General features: G+C 48.7%; 1 protein-coding gene across 13 annotated transcripts in view; it reads left to right on the top strand.

Moving 5' to 3' along the window:
- Positions 1-16,492, top strand: part of PTPDC1 (protein tyrosine phosphatase domain containing 1) — a 53,363-nt gene extending 36,871 nt beyond the window's left edge. For 3 of the 13 annotated variants that reach the window (XM_059141896.1, XM_059141897.1, XM_059141884.1), the window contains 8 exons: positions 1,604-1,684; positions 1,903-2,021; positions 3,047-3,184; positions 5,525-6,765; positions 9,770-9,955; positions 12,025-12,135; positions 14,683-14,886; positions 16,306-16,492. In XM_059141896.1, coding sequence (XP_058997879.1) covers positions 1,604-1,684; positions 1,903-2,021; positions 3,047-3,184; positions 5,525-6,765; positions 9,770-9,955; positions 12,025-12,135; positions 14,683-14,802 — 1,996 coding nt within the window. In that variant the 3' untranslated portion in view covers positions 14,803-14,886; positions 16,306-16,492. Of the gene's footprint in view, positions 1-1,603; positions 1,685-1,902; positions 2,022-3,046; positions 3,185-5,524; positions 6,766-9,769; positions 9,956-12,024; positions 12,136-12,656; positions 12,753-13,107; positions 13,744-14,682; positions 14,944-16,305 lie in introns of those variants that run through there. The other 10 variants (XM_059141894.1, XM_059141888.1, XM_059141887.1 and 7 more) reach the window with 10 other exon arrangements.
- Positions 16,493-19,033: the final 2,541 nt, after the last annotated feature.

A 19,033-nucleotide genomic window follows, 5' to 3' on the forward strand; every position in this document is an offset into this window, starting at 1 on the left:
ATACACCGCCCGCGTGCCTCAGTAGAGAGCCGTGCGCGTTGTTGGCTCAGCAGACAGCATAAGGTGCCTGCGTGGTTGGTGGGACACAGATGTGACTCCTGTGGTGAATCCTTCTGCTTCTTGTTATTCGTAGTAAACTGTCAAGTAGACCTCTTTTGATGCAGTGATATCTCTGATGAATTCTGATAATCAAGCTAAATCACCTTTGTTTGTTTTGTTTTTTCAAGATTTTTCATTTTTTCAAGATGGCACAAGTGGTGGGGGCGGGGGGAGGAGCAGAGAGAGAGGGAGGAGCAGACTCCCTACTGAGCAAGAAGCTCAATGTGGGGCTCAATGCGGGGCTCGGTCCCAGGACCCTGAGATCATGGCCTGAGCTGAAGGCAGAGGCTTAACCGACTGAACCACCTGGGCATCCTCCCAAATCACCTTGGAAACCCACAAAGTGGAATTCATGGTTTGAAGAACTCTAGTAGTGAATCATTTTCTGTAGCAAGAATCCATTTCCAAGCTAGACTTTTGTCGACCGGCCTACCTAACTTGAAGCCTGTGCGTGGTGTTAGAGTTGGGGTCTGTGGTCCCAGCCATTCCCCATAGATCGTATTCTAGTCTAAAGAGTATTGTGCGAAATCAAGCAGTAGGCCTGAGGTGTGGTCAGACTGTAAATTACGTATAATATAGCTTAAGATCACAATAATATGTTTGGTTTATTGTTGACCAAACATCTGAGTCTTTTTCATCTGTCATGGTTTCATGGTACTTCTCTCCTCATCTTATGCTAAGTACTACTGAATCTGGGGGAGTCCCCAGCGGGGGGCGTGATATCTTTGGATTGTGCTCTGCTCAGCTGATGTCTCTGTTACTCGTCAGGCTCATGTGACCCATAGCTCCTGACAGACTGCCTGACATGTCTTTCACCAGACTCCTGAGGAGGGGCAGCTGTCTGTTGGGGGGCCTCTGTCCATTTGTCCTCAGGCCAGGCACTGTGCTAGACACTGTCAAATTATTATGTCATCTTCATAAAGCTCCTGGAAAGCAGACGTGGTTTATGTCATCTGTTGATGAAGGAATTGAGGTCCAGAGAGACTAAGTAACCTACTATCCAGCCAGAAGTAGAAAAGCCAATATTTGAAACCAGTAATGATTCCAAAGCCCATATGTTTTGCCGAATTAGAATAACTCAGCATTTATTCATCACCATATGCCAAGATTTGTGCTAAAGGCTTACACCCACATTGTGTTGAATTCTCATGCCAGCCCTGTGAGGAAGGCGTTACCCCTACTTGACATAATAGGTAACTGAGGGGCAGAATTACCTTTGGTGCCCAACGAGGTTCCTCCACCATACCCACTAGAGTCTCTTGAGAGTCCTTGAAATCACACTGCCAGAGTCCATGAATACTTTATATCCTGGAATTTTTCCCAGAGATTCAGGAGCCTTAGAGCCCTCATGATGCAAAATTGAAGCCAGAATCTGTATAAGAAAATTGTGTCTAGAATTGTTAAAATCAAAGAAAAAGTAGGGACTTGATATCTCATTCTCTTAGTTTTTAGAACTGGAACATTCCAAGTTTTGTGCGTCTCACCAGCCCCTCCCCCCTCCTAGGGTCACTGAGAATATCCTGGCCATGGCTCGCCCGTCCACAGAGCTCCTCGAGAAGTATGGCCTCATTGAGCAGTTCCAAAGGTAAATGCCATGTCGTTGACACACTCGCTAAGCCAGTTCTTGTTTTCTAGTCCGTTGCTTTTGACTCCAAATAGTCGAACAATAGGCTGTGGAGAGCTTATTTCAGTTAGGAAATTGAGGTTTTAAGAGTGATTAATAATGTTTATTAATGCCAAAAATGCTTGATTTTTTTAAACATGTGCTCTCAGTATGATGACTTTTTTCTTTTCTCCTGTAAGTCATGGCATAAAAACAGTCATCAACCTGCAGCGCCCTGGCGAGCATGCCAGCTGTGGGAACCCTCTGGAACAAGAGAGTGGCTTCACATACCTTCCTGAAGCTTTCATGGAGGCTGGCAGTAAGTCCCTCCACCTCCCCTCCATGAGGTACCAAGAAGGGCCCCCAGACTTGTCGGCTCAGCTCTTTCATCACAGGGTGATAGAATGACCACTTTTGGGGGCTGGGAGGGCACAGTGGGGGCGGCGGGCTCCCTCCAGGGAAGATGAGCTGACTGATTCTAGATAATGCCACCGTTCTTCTCGTTCTTCTCGGGTGGTGCTGCTCAAAGTACAGGATTTCTTTTGTCCTGGGAGAGGGATCTCGGGAGGAGCCCCATAGAAACAATGCCCGCATTAGTTACCATAACAGGACACTGGCCCTGCTGCTCGGGCCCCCCCACCTCCAGGAGTCCCTGTTTTTGCTTCACACATGGGCCTCGCACGCTTAGCGAGTTCCCACTTGTCCGGGTCACACAGCGTACACCCAGCAGCAGGATTGGAACACAGGACTCACTCGTGCTTTCCCTGCTGCCCAGCTCTGATTCTGGGCAGAACACGGGGACTTTTCATGCAGCAGCTCCAGAAGTCCCCGTCTTGGGAGCCTGGGACCGAGCCACCGAACATGTGCCATTCAGAACCAGGCTGGGAGGGACCAACCCTGGCCGCTTTTACAACTTGTTTTTAAGAACTGTGTGTTTAGCTCTTTTTGTCTCTGCTGGTGGGAAGTCTGAGTGTACCCACCTTGTGCCATTTATCAGTCCTTTGAACGCATTTCCATGCTTGAACAAAGTGCCATGCTTTCTCTCTGTAGCTGAGTCATTTGGGCCAAGGTCATGGACTTTATTAATTTGCAATCCTGTTTCACCTTAATTCTTTCTGGCTGAGTTTTAGCAGGAAATATCTTAAGTAATATAGAGTGTGCTTTGTAAGAAATGTTAACAATGAACTTACTGGAAATATAAAAACCCTATTATTTTAGGCCTCTGCAACTAGTCTTACAGCTTTACACTTTTCATGAATTCACTCACCTTCTTCAGATGGCTATGCAAGTACTTTTCCTGTATGTTCATTGTTTTTTCCTGTTTTCTTTTTTTTCATTGCCCAGTTTATTTCTACAATTTTGGATGGAAGGATTATGGTGTAGCATCACTCACCACCATCTTGGATATGGTGAAGGTGATGACATTTGCCTTACAAGAAGGAAAAGTAGCGGTCCATTGTCATGCAGGGCTTGGTCGAACAGGTAAATAAATTCTAGGAAGTAGATGTATTGTCTTGTAGAATATTTAAACATGTAAAGAATAGTATTTCATAATTCTAGAGGATAATATTTTTCAGAATCCTATCAAAGTTTTGGAGTCAAATGGTAGAAGCCACTGAAAAAAATTGGAAATATCTTAAATAAGTAGTTGCAGTGATCCTTTATTTGTGAGAGTGTTTTTGAGAGACTTAAGCCAGAAAAGTCGTCATATTTACTGAACAGATGGATTTTTACAACCTCACCAAGTGACCACCCTGGTTTTTCTTCTTTGAAGGAAACAACCCTAACGCTTTATTTATACTAGGTAATGTCTTATAAAAATGTAATTTTCCTTAACCAAAATAATGAAAATAGAAAGCATTGTTTTAGTTGTTGTGTTCTAAGCACTTTACACTCGCTGGTTTTTTTTTTAAGTCTTTAACAACGTGAGTTTTGAAGGAGGTTAAGTAATTTGCTACATTGAGTAAGTGACAGAGCCAAGATTTAAATTCACGGCTGGAAGGATTTTATTTGTGGAGGGAATCTCTCTGTGCCTAAAATTCTATATAAAAATCCATGAGTTTACTTACAAATACAGCACGTCTCAGTGCAGTGCTGATACAGGGACAAAAATAAATATCATGAGGTTAGAATATAAATTGTTATCGGGTGCAGCCAGACTCCTGAGCTCAACACTGCCCACAGTGTACCTGTGTACCTGCTTCCAGGCCTCCCACCTGCTTGGGAGTGTGTTTGGGGCCGGGGCTCAGTTCTGCCCGAGAACAACAGCTCTTAGGGTCCAGCGAAAACCTCACTATTCCTGGCGATTCCACGTGACAGCACTGCGGATACTTCTTACACCAAAGTGCCAAGTCCTGGTGAGAAAGATTTGTGGCACGATGCCCCTGCTGGGAACCGTGCAGTTTGCAGAGGTCCTGATTTTCATGTGTAACGTGATGAACAAACTTGGTGAATCACACAGATGTCTGCTGATTTGCCTTTCATCTTGATATTAGTTAACTGTCAAAGTTGGGTTAATTGATTAATCATCACCATTATGTTATTCATTTTAATTTAATATTAATTAACAAGAATAATGTTTATAACATTAAGGTTGTCTCCTTTAGTAAAAAGTATTTATAGAATAAAGTTATATCTTGGTCTGGAGAAAAGCACTGTTAGTATAGATAAAAGTCCAGAAATAAACTTCAATATGAATAATCCCCAAAGAAAAAAATGCCTGAAAAGGAAGAATGCCAGGCTGGGAATGTGGCAACAATTCTGCAAAGATGGCAGAAGTGGAAAGTAAGTGTGCAGTCAGGGCCGGTAATGGAGTGAACTGTGCTCGGGCTCCTTGTCCTCTTTAGACCAACTTTAACAGGGGTGAAAGCAAATCCTGCTCTATTTCCTGCTCTGAATTGCTTTTAAAATATTCCTTCCAGTCAATCCATACCTTCCCCTAACCCCCTTTCACTCCCTCAGGCCCTCACCCCACTTTCTGTCTCATCGCCTCACCACACTCCTTCCTTCAACACCTCACCATGTCCTCTCCCGCATCCCTTCACCACACTCTCTCCCTCAACTTCACCATACTCTCCCTCTTCCCCTCACCCCTGCTCACCCCTCATCCCCCTCACCACACTCTCTCCCTCATCTGCCTCACCCACATACTTTCCCTCATCCCCCTCAGCACACTCTCTCCCTCACCACTCTCTCTCTCTCCCCCACCCCCTCACCTCCTCTTACTCCCTCATCCCCTCACCATACTCTCTCCCTCAGCACTTCACCACACTCTCCCTCATCCCCCTTACCCACATTCATTTCCTCATCCCCTCACCCCTGCTCACTCCCTCATCCCCCTCACTACTCTCCAATCCCTTCACCACACTCCCTCATCCCCCTCACCTTATTCCTTCCCTCATCCCCCCACACCCTCTCTCTCAACACTTCACCACACTCTCTCCCTCGTCCCCCTCAGCACACTCTCCCTCATTCCCTCACCACTCTCTCCCTCATCCCCCTCACCCCTGCCCACTCCCTCATCCCCCTCACCACACTACCATTGCCTTACCCCCTCTGACTCCCTCATCCCCCTCACTACTCTCCAGTCCCTTCACCACACTCACTCCCTCTCAGGGTACAGAGATAACTGTGGGTTCTCGGGGGAGAAGGGACATATAGACAAGTGAATAAACACTTGTACAAGAAGTCAGTAAGTTATAATTGTCCTTAAAATGGTCCTTTATATGGTTTCCTAATGCATATTCAAAATTTAAATCTTAGAGAGTGGTAAATAAGTAAGTTATAACTTTTTCATACCAGTCTTCTCTTCTTCACCCCTAGGCGTTTTAATAGCATGTTACTTGGTTTTTGCAACAAGAATGACCGCTGACCAAGCAATTATATTTGTTCGGGCAAAGCGACCCAATTCCATACAAACTCGAGGACAGCTGCTCTGCGTCAGGGAGTTTACTCAGTTTCTGATTCCTCTTCGCAATATATTCTCTTGCTGCGACCCCAAAGCGCATGCCGTGACTTTAGCACAGTATCTTATTCGCCAGCGGCATCTGCTTCACGGGTATGAGGCCCGACTCCTGAAACACGTACCCAAAATTATCCACCTCGTCTGCAAATTGCTGCTGGACTTAGCCGAGAACAGGCCAGTGGTGACGGCAGAGGTGGCAGAAGTGCCCAGCCTGTCCGCTGAGATTGAGAAGACGGTTTCTGAGATGATCACCCTGCAGCTGGATAAGGAGTTGCTGAGGCAGGGCAGCGACGCATCCGACTGCTTCCCCGCCACCGCGGTGGCCACGGATTTTGAGAATCAGGATGTGATTCTTTCCAGCGAGCAAGGGATTGACCCTCTCTGGAAGAGGCGGAATGTCGAGTGCCTTCAGCCCCTGACTCACCTGAAGAGGCGACTCAGCTACAGTGACTCAGATTTAAAGAGGGCCGAGACGCTTCTGGAACACGGGGAGACTCCGTGGACGGGGCCTGCCCAGGCCTTGCTTGGCCGTAACCCCAGGCCGCAGAAGCCCGTAAGCCACTGTTACACCCCCCAGTCTCCACAGCTTGAGCCAAGTAAGGAAACACTTGTCCGAAATACATTCTCTTTCTGGAATCAGGCGAAATTTGGAGGCCTGGAAGGACTCAAAGATGAGGAGTCACCGCTTTTCCATAGGGAGACTGTTGCAAAGGAAGTACAGCGGAGTCGAACCTTCTCTTCGGGTGTTTCAGGTTTATACAACCCTAGGGAGCCAGTTACACCGAACCTTGCAGATACCCCGACGGAATCAGACAGTTCTCCCCAGCAAGTGCCCCGCTGTCAGTATGAAACTCCCACTGGTTGCTGCTCCGACACGCCCCGCAGGCCCCTGGACTGTGGCTTCAGCCCCAAAGCACCCTTTTCCGGCGGACGCAGCCAAGCCCAGGACAGCAGAGATGTGTCCGCAGCTGCTGCACACAGTGTTGTGCAGTCTGGACTGAGTGCCGAAGCCAGGAGAGTACTGGCAGCCAAAGCCCTGGCAAGCTTAGATGAGTTGGCAGAGAAGGAGGAGGTGAAGAGGAAGGTAGAAATGTGGCAGGTACTTGTATCTCATTTAATTATGCATGGGGGGTACTTATGTCAGAGCAAAAACGGAATACGTTTTACCAAATTGAAGGGTTGTGGGAATTTGAAGACCTGTTTTGGTAATACCTGACTTCGGAACCTCAGGTTTCTCAGTGTCTGTGTGAAAGAGAGCACGCAGTGCTTGGCACTTAGCCGGGTCCTCCGAGCAGGGCACTGATGCCCAGGCCTGTGGCGGCTTCTTGCTTTCCTGCTGGCTTTGTGGGACAGACAGACCACAGCAGACAGCTTTAGGAACTGACTTGAGCATCTCTAACCTGGATCTGGGGTGGGGGCCATACTTGGAGAATCACTGACAGAGAGACATGAGTAAAATCAGAGAAAACTCTTGTCCAAAGTCTCCAACGCAAGTGTTGAGTAAGGTCAGGATGCGCGATGGCTGCTGTCTGCTCGGCTCCCCTTCCTGCAGACCTCCCGGCGCTCCCGTGTGGCCACGGTCAGATTCCACAAAGCACTGGGAGCGAGCCGCAGAGTACCTTTGTGTCGTTAGTTTTCTTAAAGAGATGTTATTTATTTATATAGCGCGAACGAGAGAGGTGTGGGGGCAGGGGCAGAGCGAGGGAAAGGGTCCCAGACTCCGCGCCACGCCTGACCTGGGGCTCCGTCTCATGAGCCTGAGCGCACAACCTGAGCCGAAATGGAGTCAGAAACTGAACTGTCTGAGCCACCCAGGCACCCCTGTGCCATTTGTTTTACCCAAAGTTGTGTCTTTGGGGTCCATTCCTGGGCTTTTACTTACATTAGAATGTACAGTTGTAAATTTTAACCCCTCTTTATGGTATATTTTCATTAGAAACAGTCTTAAATCAGTTGTGCTCTTCACCCTGAATGAACAACTGGTGTACACTAAAGGTCTTAACCACCTAGTTACCAGAAACTAGTCAACTCTCCAAATGGTGGGGCTGACCTGGGCAGGCCTGGCTCAGTGAAATCTGGACTCGTCGGTCTGTAATGTCCTGCGAATTATCTATGTGGCTGCTCCTCTGTATTCTTCATTAATTAAGCAAGATGTGTACACTTTTTAGGAGGGTCAGAACCTTCCAGATGCAGAGATGGGAAAACTAGGCCAGAGCCTTGCACCCACCTACAGCTGTGGGACTGCAGAGCACGTGCACGTCTGTCAGAACTGCAGGTGTTCGCTGAGCAAATACGTAGAGATACTGACTTCCCACAACGTGAAGTATTTTTTCTTATTCCAAACGGAACAGGACTTTGGGTCCTTCTGGCTGCTCAGTCTGCGAGCCCTTCCCTTGCAACACCGTAGCCAGGAGAGCTAGTGGTCGGACCCCTCAGAGGTCAGCCTAGTGGGTGGGACTGTTGGAGCACAAAATACAAAAGCATTTTCCAGAGGTGAACATGACCCTTTTGTTTGGATAGGCTTGCCCTTTGCTACACTGTCTGGATTTTATTATGAGTCTTTCAGCAGTAAAACAACCTCGCTGAGTTCTGGAAGGAGTCCAGAGCTATGATTTGGGCGGCACCGCGCTGCCTGTGCTCCTGCTGGGACCTCTCTTGGCTGCTCCGTCACCTGCTCTCACGGTGACCTGGAGGGCAGAGGATACCCTAAGATTCTTCCTTAATCTTCACAACCCTTATGAATTAAGGATCACAGATAGGGAAGCTGAGGGTCACAGGGGTCAAGACACGTGCTCAGGATCATGTGGCCTGAATGTGGCTGGGCGGGGATGCAGCTCATGGGTTTAACGGTTTGCTCAGCCCCCTGGAGGATTTCAGAAAACAGAGTAACCAGCATTTTCCTTGGAGGGCCTTAGTTGTGCTGCTCTGCCGAGCTTCTGGTTACTGCAGAGCCGATCGGCTGTTGTGTGACCCATGGGGACCGGGGCCTCCACACAGCTAAACACAGTGGCTTCTTTATGAGAGAATAAAGAGGAACCAGAGGAACCCAGAGCCAGAGGACCCTGGCAGCAGGGCAGGACCATCACGACAGGGGTCAAGCAAAACCCAGGGAACGCCGCCTGCACTGTGCTGCTTTGGGCTCCTGGCCAGGTTCCCTCTTCCCTGGGCCCGCACTTCTGCCGTCAGGGCCCTGCTGCGGGTGCTGTAGGAATTGGATCGGCCGCCTGCTACAGGCTGTCCCGGTCTGAGTCTTATGAACGACCCGAAGCGTGAGTGAATGAATGTGCAATTCTGATGCTTATTCCTGTAGCACACATACACTTTATTTAGAAGTTATTAGAAGAAGTTAGAATTCTTCCTGTTTGCTGCTCTCTGCGAGGTAAACTGTTAGGGCCTCCTGCTTTTAACTTGTCTCGAGCATTTGGGACATGGGCCAGACTCGCTCGTCCCCTCTGCTGTCCAGGCTCAGGGTGTGGGGCTGACTCTGTGTCCGGGCCTGCATGTGACTGTGGAAAGGAACGTGAGACAGGTGTGTCTGCCACAGTGGCAGACTTCAGCACTTTTCTGGGGCCCGTTTTGAAGGTTTAGTCAGCTTTTCCTCGTCCGAGGGTAATTTGTGAATGTTGCTGTATATATGCCTTCTCGTCTGCCGTTCTGCTTCCTCACAGTATGTCTGTTTTTGTTCCACGGAACCTAAAAACGAAGGCTCCCTCTTCCTGAACAGTATCTGTGGTTTCAGAGTGGGGAGAAAGCTTAGCATTTAGGCCAGCTGAGCCCCCTCTCTGAGGGAGCTTTAATGCACACGTGGGGCCGGGGTCAGCTTCACAGAGGGAAACTGAGGCTTGGAGAGACTCAGCATCTCAGCCTATGTGCCACCTGGAGGTTGGGGGCACTGGGAGGGGTCCCTGTCCATGCTGAGCCTAAGACTGTCACTCGTGGACAGCCTGAGGGCCATCAAACCTCAAATGGTGCTGCCTCCCTGCCCCCCCCCCGCTCACCCCTCCCCCTTCTCCGTGCCCTCCCCCTCCTCCTCCCTCCGTCTCCCCTTTTCCTCCCCTCCCCGCTCCCGCTCTCCCTTTTCCTTTTTCTTCCCTTCTTTGTAGAAAGAACTAAATTCCCGAGATGGAGCTTGGGAAAGAATATGTGGCGAAAGGGACCCTTTCGTCCTGTGCAGTCTCATGTGGTCCTGGGTGGAGCAGCTGAAGGAGCCCGTGATCACCAAACAGGACGTGGACACGCTGCTCGGCAGCCGCGCGGACACCGCGGACGCGCTGTCTCTGCTAGAGAAGGTAAAGAGGCTGTGGGGCGGCTACCGTTAGCCACGGGCCTTAGCACAGGCTTCGTGCACAGAAGTCCATTCTAAAGAAGGGGACTGGGGCGGAATCCCGTGTCTGGGCCTGATTTAGGTTCTTCCAAGGTAAGAAGAAATGCACGCCCAGCATCACATGTTGAAGATACAAAGCCAGATGAGAACACCCGTAAGCCCAGCGGCCCCACCGTGAACATCTGCAAGTCCTTTCTGTCAAACTTAGTGCATTTGTTACTATGGTCAAGGAGAACCATATACTTCATTTTTTTTAATGATTTATTATTTTTTATTGACATATAATGTATTATTGGTCCCAGGGGTGCAGGTCTGTGAATCGCCAGGTTTACACACTTCACAGCACTCACCATAGCCCATGCCCTCCCCGGTGTCCATAACCCCACCACCCCCCCCCCTCCTTCTGGCTACCCTCAGTTTGTTTTGTGAGATGAAGAGTCTCTGATGGTTTGTCTCCCTCCCCGATCCCATCTTGTTTCATTGATTCCTTTCCTACCTCCCCAACCCCCCATGTTGCCTCTCAACTTCCTCCTATCAGGGAAATTATATGATAATTGTAATTGTCTTTCTCTGACTTATTTCACTTAGCGTAATACCCTCTAGTTCCATCTAAGTCGTCGCAAATGGCAAGATTTCATTTCTTTTTTTTTTTTTTTAACATTTTTGTTATTTATTTGACAGAGAGAGATCACAAGTAGGCAGAGAGGCAGGCAGAGAGGAGGAAGCAGGCTCCCTACTGAGCAGAGCGCCCAATGCAGGGCTCAATCCCAGGATCCTGGGATCATGACCTGAGCTGAAAGCAGAGGCTTTTAACCCACTGAGCTACCCAGGCGCCCCAAGATTTCATTTCTTTTGATGGCTGCATAGTATTCCATTACATATATATACCACATCTTCTTTATCCATTCATCTGTTGATGGACATCTAGGTTCTTTCCATAGTTTGGCTGTTGTGGACATTGCCGCTATAAACATTCGGGTGCACGTGCCCCTTCGGATCACTACATTTCATATACTTCATTTTTTTAGACACAGACACGGATGCTCGTACACATGCACACGTGCCTTCACAGATGAGGATGTCCTGGATCCAGAGTCTGTTTCGTAGTCTGCCTTCTTGCCCCTGTGTGAGGGAATGAGAGAGGTCACCCCTGGGGCAGCGGCCAGGCCCTCGTCAGGTCATAATTTCTGTTTTCCCTTCCGTTTATCTCCACGGCCCAGGATGAGGCCCTCTCTCAGGAAAGGCAGGCAGAGTGTGTGAGAGAAGGACTCGAACTCCGGTGGCTCTGCATGCAGCTCGCACCCGTCTGGCACAAGGCGCCCACCGCACCTTCCCCATCCTTTACCCCGACCCCCACACGTGGGGTGTTTTCATCATTTCAGCTTTTTACTCTGGTAGCCATCCCTGGAGTGACCACTTGTGCTTGCAGGTTTTCTGCGTTTCCGGTTAGGCCCTCAGAGTAGATTCCCAGAAACATAGTCAGTGGTGCTTGGGCGAGTGTGCCAACACGTGGTGGCTCCAGAGGTGAAGGGTTTCTTCTGCTTCTCTAAATCAGCACAGGGAGTCGAGTCGGACACGTTCCTCGGGCACCTTTCCCTGAAGTTCTGTCCTCCCTCTGCAGCTCTTGCCATAGGCAGGGCGTGCCCGTACCGACGCTGGCCACCCGCCACTAGTCCGTGTACCGCCGTGGCACGTCAGCATCCGTCAGCGGACCCGAAACAGTGTGTACAGAAACGAGTGGGTCCTCTCATCAGTTCACTGCAAGGAAGACGTTTGGTTTGAGATTGCACTTGTGTTCGTATCCAGTTATGCCTTATGTACCAACTCAGCAGCTTTGATTGTATCTCCCCGAAAGCTTTTCAGATTGTATGAACACGTAACAGGAAGCATTGGCGGAACCCTTGGTAGAGAGTTTGGTGTTTGTGGTTACGCGTACTTGGTTGCACATCAGCTCCTGGCTATGCAGTTCCTTTGAGCTTATGTCTTGAGGCATTTTTCAAACCACTTGTTTGATTTTAATTTCTGCAAACACAGGGCCAGCACCAGACCATTCTCTGCGTGCTGCACTGCATTGTGAGCCTGCAGGCGATCCCTGCTGACGTGGAGGAAGCCATCCTCACCCGCGCCATTAAAGCCTTCACCAAGGTGGGTCACATGCTGCTGTCGGCATAAGCACAAATCAGAATCCAGAGGCCCCTCACCTGCTCTAAAATAAAATTCAGTATGTTTTTCCATAATGGAAATGTGTTGGACACTTCTCAAACGTAGTCGTAGACATTGGCCAAAAAATAGTAGTTTCTCAACAGTGATATTAGAAAAAACTGAACTGTGGGGGTTTTGAAGGAGAACATTGAAACAAAGAGCTTTCATACAGAAACAAGTGGATGTGGAGAAAATGATTTGAAATCATGTGCCAAGTAGGAGAGATTCTTTTCTGGGTGAGCCCATTCTACTTTGGGCCTAAACACATAACTGACCCCTGAGAACTCAGCATCAGTGACCCGGGACCCTGCCCTAGTTGGCAAATCAAAGCAGAAGGTAATAAAAGAGTTTCTTTTCTGTGCACACCTTTTGGCTTGCAGCAGTCCGTCCTGGCTGAAGCAAGAACCAGGGCTGTGCCGGGAGAAAAGGCTCTGGTCAGCCTTTCAGTCTGGTTCCTCTCATAGGGAACGTGACCCTGTCCTGAGGCCCAGAGCCCAGCTTCTCCCCATCTGCGGTAAACAGGAGTGAGGCTGCCACTTACTGTTCGTGCAGCTGGCTGCGGCTCCCCCAAGCGCTCCAGAGCGTGCCCTTGCAGGCGTCCGGCAAGCGTCGGGGTCACTCTCGGGAGCTTTGCGGCTCCAGGTCTCTCCTCAGCAGTTTCCACAGCCAGCAGCTCAGTTGTCCTCTGCACCTTACCCGGATGTCGTCACAGACCGCGAGGCCACCAGCCCTTGGGGAGGGTTGCAGTTGGGTGCTTAGTAAAGTGAACGATTCACACCATTATTAATGTTAATGAGAGGTTTTTCAGGTAGGATAAACAATGTAGTGAAATTTCTGAATTTAATTGAAAAACTCCTTAGTATTGGTTTCTCTGAATGTGGTAGGAATTCTTTTTCATTTCTGTTGGCCTTTTAGGGGGATCCTGATAGAAAGTTCAACCTAGCAGTTGTCCAAATCCAGCTTTGAAAAGGTTGGGAGACATTTATGGCCATTTGCCCTGTACACATCTTATGAACAGAGAGCCTGGCCACTCTCGTTCTGCGCCAGCTCTTCAAGGAGGCTGTACAGCAGCTGCTTCCAGTGTGACAAGGGTCCTGTTTCCCTTCAGCCAGAGCTTCCCAGGCCTGCGACCCCTCAGCAAACACTGGGGTCACCTGCACTCGGAAAGACTAGCTAGGATGCAGAGCCCCTGCTTGTGTGGCCCACAACTCTTTGGGGGACGGGGGGCTTGGAGGGCGAGGACAACCGTGTGATTGTGACACACATGCTGTCTGGTGTCATAGAGTTTTTTGTCTCTGACCCGGCTGTCTTGTGTCCACAAACATGTTGGCCAGGCCCAGACCCTCTGCAGCACTGCCCAGGGAGCCACAGTTTCTGTTGGAGTGGGAGTGGGCAGACGAGTGGGAATTGCTCTGCTTCTCTGTCCTCCTGTCACTCGACCCTGCAGCCTGCTGAACTTGGGCCAACAGCCCAAATACAGGGACTCAGTGTGTCCCCACTCTAGAGCAAAGCAACGAACTTCCATGAAAGATCTCTTTGGCCAGCAAACACGTGAGCCTCTCATGTTCACAGCTCCCAGAAACGCCAAGGCGGTGGGCATTGTGATGTGCACGTCACAGAGGTTGGGTGTGAACCGGGCTGGCGGAAAGCAGGGCTCCGGGCGGGGGTTGCCACAGGGCAGCCCTTACAGCTGGTGAGTGTTGTTTTGATAGATGCCTTCCCTTGTGCCCGCGGCCGTTAGTCTCCAGACTCGACACTCTGCCCTCACAGCTGCCTGGCTTCATGACGACCTATGAGGACACATGTCCAGGCTGGGGGTTTCAGTTTTTGAGTTTTCGTTCATGAGTTTGGTATTGACATGATTGGCAGTTCTAATATAGTCTTTCAATTAGTGTTAATGTGTGAGCTGTGTTGTGTATGCTGTGCGTTGTATATAATTGTGTTTGGAAGTCAGAGTTTTTCTCCACCTTCCTTTCTTTTTTTCTTTTTTTTTTTTTTTTAATTTAAGATTTTATTTATTTATTTGAGAAAGAGCATGAGAAGAGAGAGGTCAGTGGGAGAAGCAGACACCCTGCCTAGCAGGGAGCCCGACATGGGACTCGGTCCCAGGACTCTAGGATCATGACCTGAGCCAAAGGCAGTCGCTTGACCCACTGAGCCACCCAGGCGCCCCTCCACCGTCCTTTCTCTTCTCCCCAAATCAGCTGATTAAAATTCTGCTACTGTGGGGCGCCTGGGTGGCTCAGTGGGTTAAGCCGTTGCCTTCGGCTCAGGTCATGATCCCAGGGTCCTGGGATCGAGTTCCGCATCGGGCTCTCTGCTCAGCAGGGAGCCTGCTTCCCCCACTCACTCTCTCTCTCTCTCTCTCACTCTCTCTCGCTCTGCCTGCCTTTCCATCTGCTTGTGATATCTCTCTGTCAAATAAATAAATAAAATCTTAAAAAAAAAAAAATCTGCTACTGTGTCCTGAGTCTATTCATTCTTTGTCAGCAGGTTAATTTTGACTCTGAAAATGGACCAGTAGTTTACAACACCCTAAAGAAAATATTTAAGCACACACTGGAAGAAAACAGGAAAATGATGAAAGCTGGCCCTCAGCCTGATGTTTAGTGACGCTTCCCGGCGCTTCCCTGGTGGCTGGCGGACACCTCAGACCCGGGGACCCAGATGGCTTTTCTGCGCACAGATGAGCAGGTTGGAGCCTGGAGCCACTTCGTCTCATAGCACTTTATCTCAGACGCTCTTGGTTTGGTTTGCTGGAAGCAACTATTTATTTTAAAATATCCTCAAGCTACATTTTTGTGCTGAAAAATTGCCGTAACGTTGGTGCCACTTTTTTATATTTATTTAACTGAATTAATATTGTTTTATTAATATGTAAGTATGTGGTGTTTACATCTTTATTCTTTTTGACATTTTGGAAACTGTTGTAACTCTTTTTTTCCAAAACAGTTATTTTGTCAATGTAATCCTTGCTGGAGCTTTTTACCAAATAGGTGATTCTGGTAGTAAAACCTCACTGTGGATCCATCCCCCTGATCCAGGACCTAAGGACGTCACAAAGTGTCTTAAGCTGTTTTGTATTTGTTAATAAGAAGGCTATTGATACGACATTTTTTAAGGATTTTTTTTTAATTTACAGATTTTTTGTTTTTTCTTTTTATAAACACATCATAGGATTTCTCAGAGTGATTTAATGATTTAGTTTTGTGTTGAAGGTTGACTGAGGTGGTGGGATTTTTTACGACAGGAAGTAGACTTGCTCTTGGTTAGGCTTCCAGACCCCCGTGCCGACCCCCACTGTCACAGGAAGCAGGAGTGCCTCTGAGCACCTCCAGCCCGATGGCCACCAAACAGTATCTTCACAGAGGAACAGGGGCCACAGTGGGCGGTGTGGGCAGCTGCTTCGACTCCGCAGGGAGGACCAGTGGGCGGGGACAGGCTCAGTGCAGCAGTGTGACCACCAGCCCACACCTCCCACATCTGCCCTTCAGGGACCCCGTGATCTCAGGGCCCTGTCTGCGGCCACTTGTCACTCGGAGAACTAAGAGTCTTAAACTAAATGTGGTACATGTAGACCGCACTCACCCTTGGGCCCGAGATAAGAAACAAGTGAACTAGTTACAGCCTAACTAGTTCTCTGTGGACTGAACCGTCTTTCAGCAGTGGAAGCTGTGATGAGTGTGTGCAGTGCCAGAGGTTAGGTCACAAGGAGGGCCCTCATTTTTCCCAGTAAATGTGATACTCATCTAACTGATTTCATACTAAGGCAATGACTTAATTTTAGAGACAGAATTTCGGGGGAAGCGAGCCTAACCACGGATGAGTCTGCCCACCTCCTGCACCTCCTAATCAGGCGCTGGCGCATCAGGAATATCGTCATCCTTGGCGGTCTTACGAACTCTGGTGGCAAGTGCTGTTGCCTCCCACACTGTTTCAGTTTTCTTAGGAAACCAGATCCAGTGAATTTTAATGAACCGGTTACCCGTTCCTGAAATGTCTCATTTTTAAGTGCCTGAAAGGGAAAGGAAGAAAAGATTACATTTTATCCAAAGGTACATTACAAAAAATGGGTTTTTTACCCAAAAAGATATTTACTGTCATTTCTGTCAGTCTCACATGGGCAGGTGCCAGCACGGCTCATTGGACAAGTGGCTGTTGGCCTGTGTGTCTGAGATGGTCCCATGCAGCCCCGATGTGACCATGGCATTGCGCCAGACTGAGGAAGAGAGCTGGTGGGAGAAGCGAATCGGCTGTCTGCAGGCTTTGTATGTATTGGAATAAAAGTGAAAAGAACAACCCACAGCCCTCGTATATCTTTAGCTTGGAGCTCCTGATGACACAGTTGTGGCTGGTGACGGGACGGTCCTGATGGGCGGACTGGGTCATGGGCTGGACGTCAGCCAGGCTCTGGTCGGTCCCAGCTCTGTTGTCCAGATGAGCAGGCGGGGACGGGAGGAGGGAGGAGAGCTCAGGAGGAGCGGGTGCGCGGAGTCTGTAAGGCCCGCAGGGTTCCTGCCTTTCTACATTTGAGTGGGTGAGTTCTCTGCAGCCCAAAGGATAGTTCCACTGACCAGAAGAACTTCGGGATTCAGCTCAACAGAAGTGTGAGGGGTCAGGAGCACACACTCAGAACTGATGGCCATGGGCGTGCCTGTGCATTGTCTGGGTTCCTTCCGTACCGGCGAGAAGTATTGTTCATACGTGCCTATTGAAGGAGTCCCAGACTGACGACTCCAGTCCTGCCTGTCTCCCTCCCAAGCCACCTGCCTGTCTCTGGTGCTCCCGACAGAGGGCCCAGCTGGGACAATGGGCCCTGTCACTCTTGGGCTCTGTGGTGGCTCCCTAGAGCATCGTGTTCTTTGTCACTTAGTGAAAGTACCCATCTTCTCTGTCCTCTGGAGCTGGCTGAGCTGCTGTGTTACTGTCGCATGATCTCAACCTGTCTCACTTAGGAAGTGCAGGACTTGAGGCCACTTACGGTTTTCCTTCTATCTGAGAGCTCGCCGATGCCCTCTGCGCCAAAGTGCTGCTGACTTTGAGGTTGCTTTATCTGTTTGCAGAGCTCAGAAACGCCCTGTGATATAGTTGGTCGTGTCTTCAGCCAGCTCCCCAGTCTTATCTCGGGAAGCGCGTGTGCTTCCATCATGCCAGAGTCCATGCAAAACAACGTGTCATGCTTCAGAGAAGTTTCTGCTTTCTCGTAAATGGAGGACTCCTGCTCATGAGCTTGCCTGCGGTTTCAACCAGTTCTCTAGACATCTGAGGACATCTCTGGAGACGATATGCTGCAGAAAGAGTGCACACCCCAAGTTCCCAATATCTGAAGGTGATTTTCGGGATCGATTAAATCTGACAGTTTACTTAGGACATCTTTGTTCTTGCTTCACATGAACAAGGGTTGATATATTTTCGGTGCAAGTAAATCAAGAATGACATTCCCTTTGGTGCTTTTTATGAATATGGCTCAAGAGTATCACCTTTTCTAAAGGAACCTACTCGGGACGCCTGAGTGGCTCAGTCAGTCGTTAAGCGTCTGCGTTCAGCTCAGGTCATGACCCTGGAATCCCAGGATCGAGCCCCGTGTCAGGCTTCCTGTTCAGCAGGGAGTCTGCTGCTCCCTCTCCCTCTGCCCCGTCTATTTCTCTCTCTCTTGCTCACTCTCCCTCTCTCTTAAGTAGATAAATTTGAAAGAAGATAAAGGAGCCTTCTCAATGCTAGATGGTTGAAAATTGTTTACAGATAATGTGGCAGGAGAAAAATTTAACAAATCCTGGGACGCAGTTGTATGTTCTGTTTTAGTTATGCTTTTCGGCATGAGCTGGCCTCTGACTAGCGCAATACTGGCCGTAAAACTGACTTGTGAGCGATCATGATGGAGGCCTTGAGCAACGTGGCTTGGGTAAACCTTAGCTGTCAGCCATCTCTGAAAACATCCAGTCGTGCAAGACCATGTCCAAACCAGACTTTACGATCATAAGGCCTTGTTGTGCACTGGAAATAAAAGTTTCCTGTGTCCATGGCCTTGTTGTGCACTGGAAATAAAAGTTTCCTGTGTCCACGGCAGCTCATATCACAACAAAAGGCTGGTATGTGCTTGCCTCCTGGCTTTGTTGATTAAACTGAAAAGACTTTTTTGACCCTTAAGAGTGCCTGTTTTGGGGAGAAGTTATATTTTTGGAATAGTTTCCTATTTACATGGCCATTTGATTACAGCCTGAAAATACTCCTTGGCTTTGATTGAGTGAGCTGCTTTCTCGTTTTCTTCCTTCTCTTAAAAATAAATTAAATTAAAATTACTCAGACATTGAATTAAACTGAACCATGTGAAATAACCTGCAGGTCAAAAATGATCAAATGTTGAAGGAGATCATATGATAGTTGTCTTTCTCTGCTTGACTTATTTCGCTAAGCATGATACGCTCTAGTTCCATCCATGTTGTCGCAAATGGCAAGATTTCATTTCTTTTGATGGCTGCATAGTATTCCATTGTGTATATATACCACATCTTCTTGATCCATTCATCTGTTGATGGACATCTAGGTTTTTTCCATAGTTTGGCTATTGTGGACATTGCTGCTATAAACATTCGGGTGCACGTGCCCCTTTGGATCACTACGTTTGTATCTTTAGGGTAAATACCCAATAGTGCAATTGCTGGGTCATAGGGCATTCTATTTTCAACATTTTGAGGAACCTCCATGCTGTTTACCAGAGTGGCTGCACCAGCTTGCATTCCCACCAACAGTGTAGGAGTGTTCCCCTTTCTCCGCATCCTCGCCAGCATCTGTCATTACCTGACTTGTTGATTTTAGCCATTCTGACTGGTGTGAGGTGATA

Source organism: Mustela lutreola, chromosome 12 (assembly GCF_030435805.1).
Source record: "Mustela lutreola isolate mMusLut2 chromosome 12, mMusLut2.pri, whole genome shotgun sequence".
Lineage (NCBI taxonomy): Eukaryota > Metazoa > Chordata > Mammalia > Carnivora > Mustelidae > Mustela > Mustela lutreola.